At 36.3% G+C, this 13554-nt stretch overlaps 1 protein-coding gene across 3 annotated transcripts in view; it reads right to left on the reverse strand.

The window, feature by feature from the left end:
- Window positions 1–13554, reverse strand: part of TAX1BP1 (Tax1 binding protein 1) — an 80208-nt gene that overhangs the window by 62233 nt on the left and 4421 nt on the right. For all 3 annotated transcript variants that reach the window (XM_043873018.1, XM_043873017.1, XM_043873019.1), the window contains exons 2-3: window positions 11121–11289; window positions 2932–3034 (exon numbers count right to left, since the gene is read on the reverse strand). In XM_043873018.1, the coding sequence (XP_043728953.1) occupies window positions 2932–3034; window positions 11121–11282 (265 nt within the window). In that variant the 5' untranslated portion in view covers window positions 11283–11289. The remainder of the gene's footprint in view (window positions 1–2931; window positions 3035–11120; window positions 11290–13554) is intronic.

The raw sequence follows: 13554 nt of genomic DNA on the forward strand, positions 1-13554 counted from the left end.
TTGACTAAGCAGCTCTGTTCGGACATGACTGAAGTGACTTAGCATGCATGCATGCACTGGAGAAGGAAATGGCAACCCACTCCAATATTCTTGCCTGGAGAATCCCACAGAGGAGAATCCACAGAGGAGCCTGGTGGGCTGCCATCTGTGGGGTCGTACAGAGTTGGACATGACTGAAGTGACTTAGCAGCAGCAGCAGCAGCAAGCAGTTCTGGTATCATGGCATTAGAAATTCTACAAACTAGATATTCAAGGTCTGCTTTTTTTAACATCACAAAAATAACTCGCTAGAAAACATGGCTCAGGATTTCTCTGGTGGTGCAGTGGACATAGGTTCAGTCCCTAGTCTGGGAAGATTCCACATACCACAGAGCAACTAAGCCCATGTGCCACAATTACTGAACCCGTGCTCTAGAGTCCTCAAGCCACAACTACTGAACTACGTGCTACAACGACTGAAGCCCACTCTCCAATTCAGTGCCCCCACAACAAGGGAAGCCAGCACAATGGGAAGCCTGCACACTGCAGCAAAGAATAGCCCCTCCCTGCTCACCTAGCTAGAGAGAGCCCACACAAAACAATGAAGATCGGTACATAAAAAATTTTTAAATGGTTCAATACCATGTAAGATACAAAATATAGTTATTCAGAGTTGAAATTCAAAGCTACCTAGAAACAGATCTCATCAGATCAATAACACTGAAAACAGGAAAAAGTAAAAACCAAATTTCAAGTCAAATGTTATAGCAATCAAATTACAGTAAATAAATAAGGGTTCATTTAGAAAAACAATTATACCTATGCATCTTTTATTAGTTGTTCTGAGTTTTGCATTCAGGATTCTCATCACTACTCCACAAAATGAGCAAAATTATTTGGATTTGCTTAAAATTCCTTCTACCTCTAATATTATATAACCAAGTTTTTCATGATTCTACCTTGAGGTCACTATATAACAAACAAGTCCTAGGCAAGCAGAAGCTTCTCTTTCTGAATTTCGAAGTAAAAATTATGATGAATTTTCAAAAACATGTAAACTAGCTCCCAAGAAAATGCTTTTACAGTATAAGTAAAAATAAACTGGATGCATTTCTTTATTTTTTAAGTGCTTTTAAACTTTTTGCTGTCATAAATAAGCAAATTCATTAGTCACTATAACAAATTCTGTTAAGTTTCTTATTCTAAGAAAACTAATCACATGAAAAATTACCGGAAATAAAGCCACAACTTTGCATAACAAATATAACAAAATTAGTTCCAATATGCACATTTGAATTTGATCATCTAAAAAAAGATAAATTCCTTAATCTAGAAAACATCTATGAGGACCTAAATCTTTGTCTTTATTACAAGTACAAATTTTATCCTCTGAATATGTGTTTCCTGTCACAGTACATAAGGAAAGTTTTTCTATTAATATATATGCAAGCTATATGTGATCACATTGCCAACTGATAAACATCGTTAAATTTTTTTAAAAACAAACCACCAAAAGCCAAAACACTACCACCACCTAATGCTGGCAAAGACGTAATCCACAACAACTCTCTCTCCTTGCTGGTGGGAATGCAAATATTGCCACTTTGGAAAAAGTTTGATGGTTTCTTACCAATGCATGCTAAGTCGCTTCCATCGTGTCCAACTCTTTGCGACCCTATGGACTATAGCCAACCAGGTTCCTCTGCCCATGGGATTCTCCAGGCAAGAACACTGGAGTGGGTTGCCATGTCCTCCTCTAGGGGAAATTTAGAAAGAGAAGCTTCTCTTCCCATGTAGCACTAGTGGTAAAGAACCTACCGCCAATGCAGGATCGAACACACGTCTCTACATCCCCTGCATTGGCAGGCAGGTTCTTTACCACTAGAGCTACATGGAAAGAATATATTTCAAAATATATTCTTACCATACCAGCAATCATATTCTGATATTTATCCAAATAAGCTGAAAACTTACACATCCACACAAAAACCTGTGCATGGATGTTTATACCAGCTTTATTCACAACTGCCAAAACTTGGAAGCAACCAAGATATTAATAGACGAATGAATGAATAAGGTATTACATCCATATAGGTGACTTTATGTGTATTAAAATATTATACTGAGACAGTCCATTAGATTCCCCAGACCAAAAGCAGTCCACAATATAAATAAGACTAAGAAAGAACTTTAATACAATCTGAAGTCAGTTCAATTTTAATGCAAAAATCACTCTGCAGCAAATTGTTACAGATTTCTAAGTAAAATTACTGTGTTTTGTTTTTAAAAAATAAAGCAACAGGGTGTATTTTTTTTTTTTTAACATAAGAAATCTGAAGGCAGTTGCCAGCTGGCCTTGATTTGGGAGCTCAGGCATGTCAAGACAAACATATATGGGCTTGTCTTGGCCTTCTACCTCATGGCCACAGGAGGGATGCTGGAGCTCTAGCCATCACCTTTGTGAACGTGGAATGTGGGGGGAGGGACAATACTAGGTCTATCTTCCTCAAAAGTATTTTTTAAACTCTGTATATAAAGCCAAGCTAAGAAAAAATGAATTTTGTATTACTCACATTCATTTTTATAGGCAACTTTCCCTATAGAATTTCTACTCTATAAATCCCATTAATCATCTTTGTGATTTTCATACAGAATATTTTTCTCACCTTTAATCTGTCTTACTAGCTAGTATCAGTAACAGCATTATTTTCTCATTTGGAAAAAAGTGATCAAAAGACTTCAATGAAGAAATAAGGAAAACAATGTTTAACTGTCTACATAAAGTATCATGAGACCATCACTAGATATTTACATTCTATGACTTTTGATAAAGACAGACACTAATTCAACTTCAGTCACTGGACACACTTCAGCAGATAATCACACCAGGGTACAACATTTTTAATGGCAATAAAACATCTAATTTCATCGAGTTCTGTTTTCAGTTCTTACCTTGAAATGCTAACACACAATTGACTGTTGATCCTTCTACATAATGTTCAGGCATAGGGGACCATAAAAACGTGTAATAATCACGAGCAGTACTCCATCCAACCTAAAGAACAACAACAAAAAGGAAGATATTATAAAGTAAGTGGCTTAATATGAGTGATATCTTACGGCATATTGTTTTTTACTGCATCCTAAAGTTAAAGCATGCATTAATATGTTTACAAATCATGGGCATTTTAACAAGCACTACAAATTTTTATTATAATTCTTTATTAAGCTATAACCTACTGCTATAAAAATCTATTTAACCATAGAACTTCTATGTATTAAAATGCAATTTGATATTCAATTTCCCATGGAAAATCTTAGTACACATATGATAAAATATAAAAACTTATGTTTCATTTAAAATTTGATTTCACTAAACGTAAGTTTTTAAAAGTTATTTTATGCCTCAAATTTAAGTGTGTTTTTTTAATTAGATTTCTCCTTCTTCCTTAAATCCACTAATTAAATTTCACTAGTCTCTCATCTTTAGTAAGTCTTGCCTACAGGCATGGTAAATTTTGTAAAAATTTATTTTTACTTTTATTCCTAAGGTGTTCACACATACAAAATAACCACCTATATCCCATCAATCTCTAAAATATTTCCAACTTACAACATGAACATATACATTACATATCTCAGTCTGTTATCTTCCAGATGAACTGTACTATGGTAATAATATTAGATATGTTTTAAACAGATACTAAATATACATTTGCCAGTATATCATGGCTTCCATGATGGCTCAGTGGGTAAGGAATCCACTTTCAATGCAGAAGACACAAGAGATTCGGGTTCAGTCCCTGGGTCAGTAAGATCCCCTTGGAGGAGGAAATGGCAACCAACTCCAGTGTTGCCTGAAAAATCCCATGGACAGCAGAGCCTGGTGGGTTACAGTCCAAAGGATCACAAAGAGTCCAATGTGACTGTGCACACACGAGAAATTATGCACCATCCACAGGGTTTGATTATACATATGTTCTGTAATTCTGATTGACCTAGGATTAGATATTCCAAACTACTGAAGATGGAAGAATCTTGTATTACTATCTTTAGTCTCTAAAGGAGTGTTTTCAAACTGTAGGTCACAATCCAGTAGAGTAAGTGGTGATTCAAACCCACATTTATTTTTTAATTAGAAAGAATCAGAAAGCATCAGAGTGCATGAAGGCTAAGTATTGCTTCATGAAAACTTCTTTCAGTATGTATCTGCATGCAACTCTGCTGGGTCAAATCACAGAATTTTTATTTATTTCTGTGTGTCATGGTCAAAAACATTTGAAAGAAGCTTAAGGAAACCATCATGTAAGTGATTTCCCTGACCTAAGGCTCAGTTTTTTTCTCTTAGAATTATTAGAAGGATTAAATTAGATAATAAACATAAAAGCAGCACTTGGCAGAGTGCCTGACCCATGATGGGCACTCCATAAAAGGTAGCTTTTGCAAGCACTGTATGCTGTAATGATTAACAGCAAAGAAAATAAGGTCAGACTGCTGAAAAAGATCACTTACTAGTTATAAGATTTCAGACAAGTTATTTTTGTTGCCTCCTCTTTAAAATGGAGATAATAGGGCTTCCCTGGTGGCTCAATGGTAAAGAATCCACCCGCCAATGCATGAGACACAGGTTCAGGGAAGATCCCACATGCCCTGGAGCAGCTAAGCCCATGGGCCGCAACTACTGAGCCTGTGCTCTAGAGCGAGGAGTCAGAACTACTGAAGACTAGACACCCTGAAGCATGTGCTCCACAAGAGAAGTCACAACAATGAGAAGCCCATGCACCGCAACCACAGAGCAGCCCCTGCTCTCCACAACTAGAGAAAAACCTGTGCAGCAACCAAGACCCAGCTCAGCCATAAAATACATACATAAAATGAAGATAACTAACACTCTCAAAGGCTTGTATGTATATCAAATGAGGCAAGCCCTGTAAAGACACTTGGCACAATGCTGGCACGTGAGTGTCCATGAAATGTTACCATTCATTAATACCCAAGGACACATAACCTATTAGGGACAGTGATCGTAACACTAAGATGTTCTGTCCCTCATTCCCTATCTCCCAATGCTTCTAACATCTCCTGAAAAAGAACACATCTGAAGTAGTCCCCAAAATATAAACCTGGTACAAGTTATACCTTGCATTCTTTGTCCCCATGTCGGTCCATACGCTAGTCTGGAAAGAAATACTATTCTAGAGCTACATCTTTTTTGAAAAACATCTCCCTAACTGAAGAGGCTCTACCTGGACCAGGTGGTTAGAAGACATGCTTATTGAGCCATGTATTTTTGACGGCAGATACACAGAACTGCTAATATCACAATTATATATACCTGATTCAAGAGGCACAGGGAACAGCAGTAATAAATACATTTATTGTTTTTGAAAAAATACTACCCTTATCTTACAAATTAAGAAACTAGTAGAGGGTATGGACGAGGATGGCAGTGCTGGAGCTGTGGTAGAGTCCCTAGGGGGCAGTCCTGGAGGGGACGGCTTTGTCCCATCTGCTCTGGGAATCCAAGAGCATTGGAATGCTGTCTGTAAGAGAGAACTGCAAACTTTCCAAGAATACGGAGATACAGGAGAAATCTGGTTTGGAGAAGAGAGTAGGACTCGACTAATAAGGTGGATGCAGAAACACAAGATTCCATTGGATGCTTCAGTGCTTGATACTAGAACTGGTGTTTTCCTGGTTCAACTTGCAAAATTAAACAAGAGTAACACGAAAGAAAAAAACGGTAAGTGTGTTCCCTTTAAATAGGATTAACATTCTCGAAAAACACGTTGGTATTAATCATTAGTAAATTCTGAAAGGAAATGTAAGGAAGATCAGAAGGACAAGTTTATGAGGTAAAACTACAGGTACTGATAAATTCTAGAGAAACCACAAGAGAAAGAAACATTAGGAATGAGAGCACACAGAGAGCATTTGCATATATATATATATATATATAGAGAGAGAGAGAGAGAGAGAGAGAGAGAGAGAGAGGAGTGGGGATTGGTTTTGGGGGAGATGTAAATGGAGATAGACACAGGACATGAAGGAGGTAAGGCACTGAAATAAGTTTGCTGATTATGTACAGATGAATACAAAACCTAAAAAACAGTTTAAAGATAAGCCTATGAATTTTTAAATTCTAGAAAAACATACACCAAACTTAGCAACAGGTATTTCTGGGAAAGGTGAGGGTACACTTTATAAGGGTATTAATTTTCTTTCTTTTGTATATACTATAATTTTCAAAAATCATTACAAGAGTAAAGGTCCTTCTTTTTTAAAAGGAAAGAACTGCAAAAATGCCTAGATACACACAGGGAGATGGCAATGCTGATTCTAAGAAATATCATATCATAAACAACATAAATGTCCCTCCATGAGATAAAATGTTACAGAGCTACTTATTAAGAAAGTGGCTACAATCATAAGTGAAAAATTCAGGACATAAAAAACGTCATATACTACTATTCCAACTATTTTCAAAATATACGCATTCAAAAAAGACTGAAAGTATTCTCCCTTTAGTTAAAAGGAAAAAAAAAGGACGGAAAGGAAACACTTTTAAAACATTAATAATGGTAACCACTCCTAATAGGTAGGGAGACTAGGGTCTGATCCCTGGGTTGGGAAGACCCCCTGGAGGGCATGGCGACAGACTCCTGTATTCTTGCCTGGAGAATCCCATGGACAGAGAAGCCTGGCAGGCTACAGTGTCAAACACAGACTAAAGCAACTTAGCGCACAGGCACATAGCTGGGCGATGGGACTGCTGGTCATCTTAAATTTTTACCTTTTGCATCCCCTGTTTTGTTCCAAGTTTTCTAAAATTATGATAATTTTTACAACAGGAGAATATTTTTTTTAAAAACAAAAAATAAGAAAGGACTGGAATGGAGACAGGGCAGGAAGACAGCAGAAGCAGAATGAAGACAAATATGAAAAGGAAAAAAGCAAAGAGGAGGGAAAAAAAACTTGAAACAAGATATTCAAGTACAAAATCATTGCTCAGTTTCACTTTTCATACCAGGAAATTAAAGTTTTTAAATCTGGTTGTCAGTAAGGATTCAGTGAGAATAGTACCTTACTGGGAATGCTGGTTTTGCCTATGTGACTCTGGACAACATGACATAATCACTCTTGCACTCCCAATTTCCACAACTAGAATAGCATCTCTGAAACATGAGAATTGTTATAACTCCTTTACAGTTAAAAAAAAGTCTCAAGGACCTTTAGTTTAAATTATTTTAATTATAAGTTAATTTAATTTGTACCAAGCATAACCTAATTATAAATAAATTCTTAAAAATACTTACAGTCAAGACCAAATCAAATTGATGGTAATAAAACAAATATAATGGGACATATTAAATATTTTATTTCAATTAATGTTGGGTTTGATAATAGATATGACATCATGTACAGTTCTCAATCTTTTCCTGTATTTTTTTTTTTTACTTCAATCCTATCACTCATAAAATGCACACAGAACTTTTTAGGAATTCTGTTGTTAACTTTGAAAAACTAGATCTCTCACTTAACCAAACTGCCAAGAACAATTCTTGAAGTTTTACCTGTGGTTCAAACATTAGCTCCAAAGTTTAACTTGGAGTAACCAAGACACTTCTTTCTGGACCTCAGTTCCCTCATCTGCAAAATGGTGAGTATAATGCTCTCATGAAAGATCTTTGCAAAGTATAAAGAATAAACAAACATGCTACATGTTTTAGTTATAATTTAATCAACACTAGAAAAGAGGGTGGAGAAGGAAATGGCAACCCACTCCAGTAATCTTGCCTAGAGAATTCTGTGGACAGAGGAGCCTGGTGGGCTTGTCCATAGAGTCGCGCAGAGTCAGACACAACTGAATCGACTTAGCATGCATGTATGCATTGGAGAAGGAAATGGCAACCCACTCCAATATTCTTCCCCGGAGAATACCAGGGACAGAGCAGCCTGGTGGGTTGCGTCTATGGGGTCACACAGTCGGACACGACTGAAGCGACGCAGCAGCAGCAGCAGCAAAGAGGGAGAAAAACTCCAACCCAGTCTACATCCCTAGTCTGGCTCCACTCATTCCCCTACCCAACCTGGACTTCATGGTCAGTTAACCATTTCAGTAATGCACCTAAAACCATGCTAGTATCCTTGGCCCTCTTGACGTCTCTTTCCAAACTCACAGTGTGAATAATACCCACTTTAGGAATTCACTCAATTCTAGGTGCTCAATCTCTAGACAAACAAAACAGCTGCTCAACAATCTCGTGGTTAACCTACTCCCATTCCCCATTCTTCCACAGTAGCAAGACCAAATCTTCTCCATACTCAAGATCCCTACCCCCAGCCCCACTCCTCATGCCAACTCAGCACATGACCTTGCTCCTCCTCACTGAGTCCATTTAATGAATGAGTTTCAGTCCCAATGCATTCAGTTAATTGCTGACAAACCTTATAGATGCTTCCTATGGATTATTACCCACAATTGATCCCTTTCTCAAAGGCTGGCATTATCTCACCTAGAAATTAAGATGGTCTAAACATTCTCTGTGCCTCCATTCTAATTCCAATTTATCTTATTCAGCACTGTAAGATTAAAGTTCACTTCTAAACTCTATTACTCTCTGCTTAAAAGCTATTCCTCAACTAAATATTAAAACAATCGACAACATGATCCAAACAAACTTTTCCCATTCATTTTCTAAAACTGGTACCTGTTCCAGGAAAATTAAATTCTTTAACATTTTTTGAAGCACACAATACACTTTCCCTTCATTCCTTCCCCTTAGAGTTACTATCTAGGCACTTTCTCCCTGCCTGCCTTGTCAATATATCCATCAAAATCATTCTAGACAGCAATATGCAGTACATATCAAGTACTTAAAAACATTCAATGCCATAAACACCGTAATTCCTTTTCCAAGAACTTATCCTATGAAATAAATGGACACAAAATAAAAAAATACAGTCTGTATTAAGCACTGTTTAATGGTAAATATTTATAAACATTTCCATTAATTTCACAATGCATCAACAGCATATGTGTATACTTTTTATAGACAAAGTATAATTATTATTTACAGATATATACCAATATGTTAACAATGCTTATTGCTAGGTAATAGTATTAAAACATGATTTTTTTTTCCCTGAGTTTTCCTGTACAGTTTGAAGTTTTTACTACATGCTTAAACTTCCCACTGAGTTTTAAGTATCATCCAGGCAGAGAGATGGAAAGGGTACTCTACTCAAATTTATTTATTATTTATTTATGTAAGTACTACTGCTTAAAGAAGAGTTAACAGTCCTTAGAGTGCACGAGAGACAATACATTAGCATTATGAAAGCCAAAAATAAGCAGGCAATGTAAAACAAGGAAGATATAAATCAGGTCTTATAAAGGAGCCCTATTTGGCACCCTAAGTTATTTGGTCTTGGCATTATCCCACAGAGCATGAAAAGCCACTTAAACTAAGAGGAAGATATGTTCAGATTTTCATTTTCTATTACATATACAGCATTTTGAAGAACAGATAAAATGGAGGAGCGGCATTGAGAATGAAAGCAGAGAAAACAGGAAACCTATTGCAATCGTCTTAGAAGGAGATAATGAGAGCATGAACTACACCAGTGATATTAAAAATATGGAAATAGGCAATAAAACTGACACAATTGTGTTTGGCTGGATCTGATGAGACAGTCATAAACTTTTGGTGTAAACAACAGGTTATTAAAAAATGGGAGGGGGAACCAGAAGACAAAAGTAAGTAGTCTGAAAAGAAAATGTAAAGATTTATCTTCTTGAAATACAATTTATCACACATCAGCCAACATATGTGGACTTCTCACTGCACATAATGAAAAGTCTGCAAACTACTTAGCTTAACATTGAAGGTCTTCCGTGGAAAGACTGACACTTCATCTCCCTCCACTTCACTAACTCATTCTCATCGCCTTTGCTTATGCCATTTTCCTGCCAGCAATGCCCTTTCTTCCCTCAATCTCATTTCCCTGCTCTATTCTTCCTCTCTGTCTCACTCTTCAAGAAAATACCAATTCTTAGTGTCTTTAACTTGTTATTCATCTCTTATGTAAAATTAAAAATGATACTGATTTCATAACAAGCTTACAATTAATGTATCTTCATACTGGATTTTGACAAGCCTAAAGAAAAGAGAGTAAATAACTCACCAATCCAGCAACGCCAAGGGATGAGAGATTCAAAAAGGTACTGAAATATCATTAAATGCCAGAACTTTGTTTTATCCCATACAGTTTTTCTGCCCTCCTCACTCTATTAGGCCAGACTTTCACTACTTGATACTCTCAATGTACCTAATCCTAGCAGCTACTTTTATTTCTTTCTACTTTACTATTTAATTTATACAGACCACACAATCAAAATTTCAATACCTAATGGTCCTGGTTTTAACAAGTCATATCTAAAATAAAAATTGCTTCTGAGGGAGAATCTAGAATAACCCAAGAGAAAAGTAAGTTTTACTACCTGTACATTTACAGCATTACTTTGCTCAAAGGACATTCTTATTTTCTGGTTCTCCATTACATTCTGAAGACTTGAAACTGCCAAAAAACTTCCACCACTATAATGATCATCTCAGTGTAATTTTCAACTAAATGTAATACATAATGGCAAAATATTAGAACTGGGACTCTTGCCATCAACGAATTTACTAGTCATGTAAAACAGAATACTCTTATTAAAGCACGGGACAATATGAGGAATATTTTAACAATGTGAGACAACAGAAAAGATAAACACAGCTGCAGAGCTGTACAAAATTAATTACAAATGACAAGACCGTAAATGATATAGCAAACCAAAGGAAAAGATCACTTTTTTTAAGGCAAGGAAAGGAGAAAATGGGAGAAGAAAAATTTGAAAAGAATTTTAAGTCAAACCATTTGATCACAGAGAGCAAAGTCTGGTGAACTGAAGTTCCTAACATTTGTTGTGCACTACCCTGCACTATCAAAATATTTCAAGTTTACATAATGTTTTATATTTGACGTTTATAAAAATAATCCTTAACGTAGAGCTAAGACAAGTATAAACTAATTGTGACCCTCTTAAGAAAATAAAGAGTGCCTATATGGAAGAAATATGCAGAAAGTTCTCTTACCTTGAATATACCAACCCAATCTTTTGGATGTGGATGGATATATGGAGTTAAAGTATAATGACATTCTAAGTGTGCATTAGGAAGATAACTCTTGGCCACATTTTGAAAGATGACATGGGCAAAGTTGGAAGTCTGCAATGGAACTTCTTGAAAGGATGTCATTGTGAATCTGAAACAAGTAAATTATACATATTTAATGATACCAACTAAGAAAAAACTCATACCTTGAGAAAATATATAGCTTTAAAAGTAAATTACATGGATATTCTCAGAGAATTATTGAAAAGACATACTTCTTAAATATAGGAACTCCTTTAGATATAACTAAATATAAAAACACAAACTGGGAAGTAATTAATTTATAAAATGGTTCAGAAAGTTACACGAGTTAAAAAAACTTACAAACCAAACTTTCACCTCTCCTGCAAAGCCTAGCCCTCTGCTTCTCTTGCAAACCAAAAGCAGTGTTTCTATGTTGAACCCCTGAACTTGCATCACTTTCCTCTCTAATCCAACCTATTGCATCCCTCCACACTAGGTTCTAGGCTCCTATAACCTCGAGCCTGGTCAACCTCTCTGTCATGCATTCCTGACCCACATTCATGATCCCCAGCTTTTCTGAACCCCAGCTACATATCAGAATCATTAGGAGGTCTTAGAAAAAGACAATGACTTTTTGGGACCTGGGCACTGCATGCAAGTGTGTGTATATGCATTTCTTTTAAGCCTCCCAAAGTAATCTTAATCCTGTATACAGCCAGCACAGAGAAATACTATTTAGACTCTGACTCAAACCATCAATTTAAGTCTCCATTAGCAGCCCTCACAGATTCCCAGACCTGGGCTGTCTTCCTGGGCTTCTGGTACACACTTGTTCAAATCTCTCAAATGATGTAAAATCTCAGTTGGTCTACTTGAAATAGTTCAGCCTATTTGTTCATCTCTACCTATACCAATTCTACCCTTTCATTCTATCGTGATTCCAGCATTACTGTACCCTTTCCATACAGTTACTGATTAAAAATACATGTATCTTTAAATATATAGTGTCAAGGAAATACATACCATTGAGAATCTATTATAGACCCAGTGAGTGCTCACTTAGTACTAGCTAGCAGGTGAATGGTGAAAGTGGCCTATAAAAATCTTCAAAACCTAAATGTTTTCCATATTATTTGCTCTACTTGTGAGAAAAATGATACAATTTACTCAAAAAATCTATCTCTGCAGTGTGTCAGACTCACTTCAGTCATTGTTTCTACCATACCACATACGAAACAATGCCACTGACACCGTGGCACTTGCTTGAGTCATCAAAACAAGAATCTCTGTAATAATGGGAAAAACCAGGTTAAGACATTTGCTAACCAAATTATTCTAATTTACTTCACAAATCCATGAAGTTTCTATGGAAGTAACACTAATCACATTTTTTTTTCCAGCCACACTGTGAGGCTTGCAGGATCTTAGTTCCCGGACCAGGGACTGAACCTGGGTCAAGGCAGTGAAAGCATTAGAGTCCTTACCAGTAGACTACCAGCGAATTCTCAACACTACTCACATTTTAACAATTACTAAGAAGTCTTTATTTCTAGGAAGATCTAAGAAAATATGCTTTTCCATGTTTCTTTTGTTGATCTGAAATACTAGAGCTAATCTTTAAAATTCTGAAATAACACTTCAGAAACCTCCAATTTTCCTTTTGTATCTTCTCTGCTTCTGTTATGGTCAAGATACTGCTTTGTACTTATAGGATATACAATATACTGGACATCCCACAAAGAGACTGTCATTTGTGAACCTGAAAGCCACTGTGGCAGAATACCAGGCTGGATGTCTATCGGCCTTTCCCACCTGAGGTTTGCCAGGATTCTAAGGTAAAGAGAATGCATTCAGTAGTAAATTTCCTATATCTCTGCACTAACAAAAAGGCTTTATTACCAACAACCCTGCTTCACAGAAAGACTTAACAGTCAGTAGTCTCCAGCTGGCAACCTAAAGTCTTCAGGAAAATGAAAAGGTAGCACAACACTAGGAACTTCCTAAAGTAAGTGTTCATTACTTTGTTTCTTTGAATAGTCTGAGCAAATCTGGGCCCAAAGGGATTGTTATGATGTTAGTGAAACCACTAATGATTATCTCCTTTCAAGTTCAGTGGCTTCCTAGGAAAGAAAAAAAAAAACCCTTGATTCCAGTTTTGAAAAAATGTTCACTACTTGTTATAAAAAAACCCATGAGAAAGACTATAGCTAAATTAACTGAACCAAACTCTTTTAGATACAACTACCAAAACTGAGACAAGTGAATCAGTAATGTTTTTCTAAGAAGAAAGTGAGTATTTAAGTTTCTCTGAGGAAGATACTCAGCAAGAAGAAAACAAAGTTAGCTTAGGATGAGTTTCCCATGTTGTACATTAAAAGGCATTTAAGAATGA

This window comes from Cervus elaphus, chromosome 18 (assembly GCF_910594005.1).
Source record: "Cervus elaphus chromosome 18, mCerEla1.1, whole genome shotgun sequence".
Lineage (NCBI taxonomy): Eukaryota > Metazoa > Chordata > Mammalia > Artiodactyla > Cervidae > Cervus > Cervus elaphus.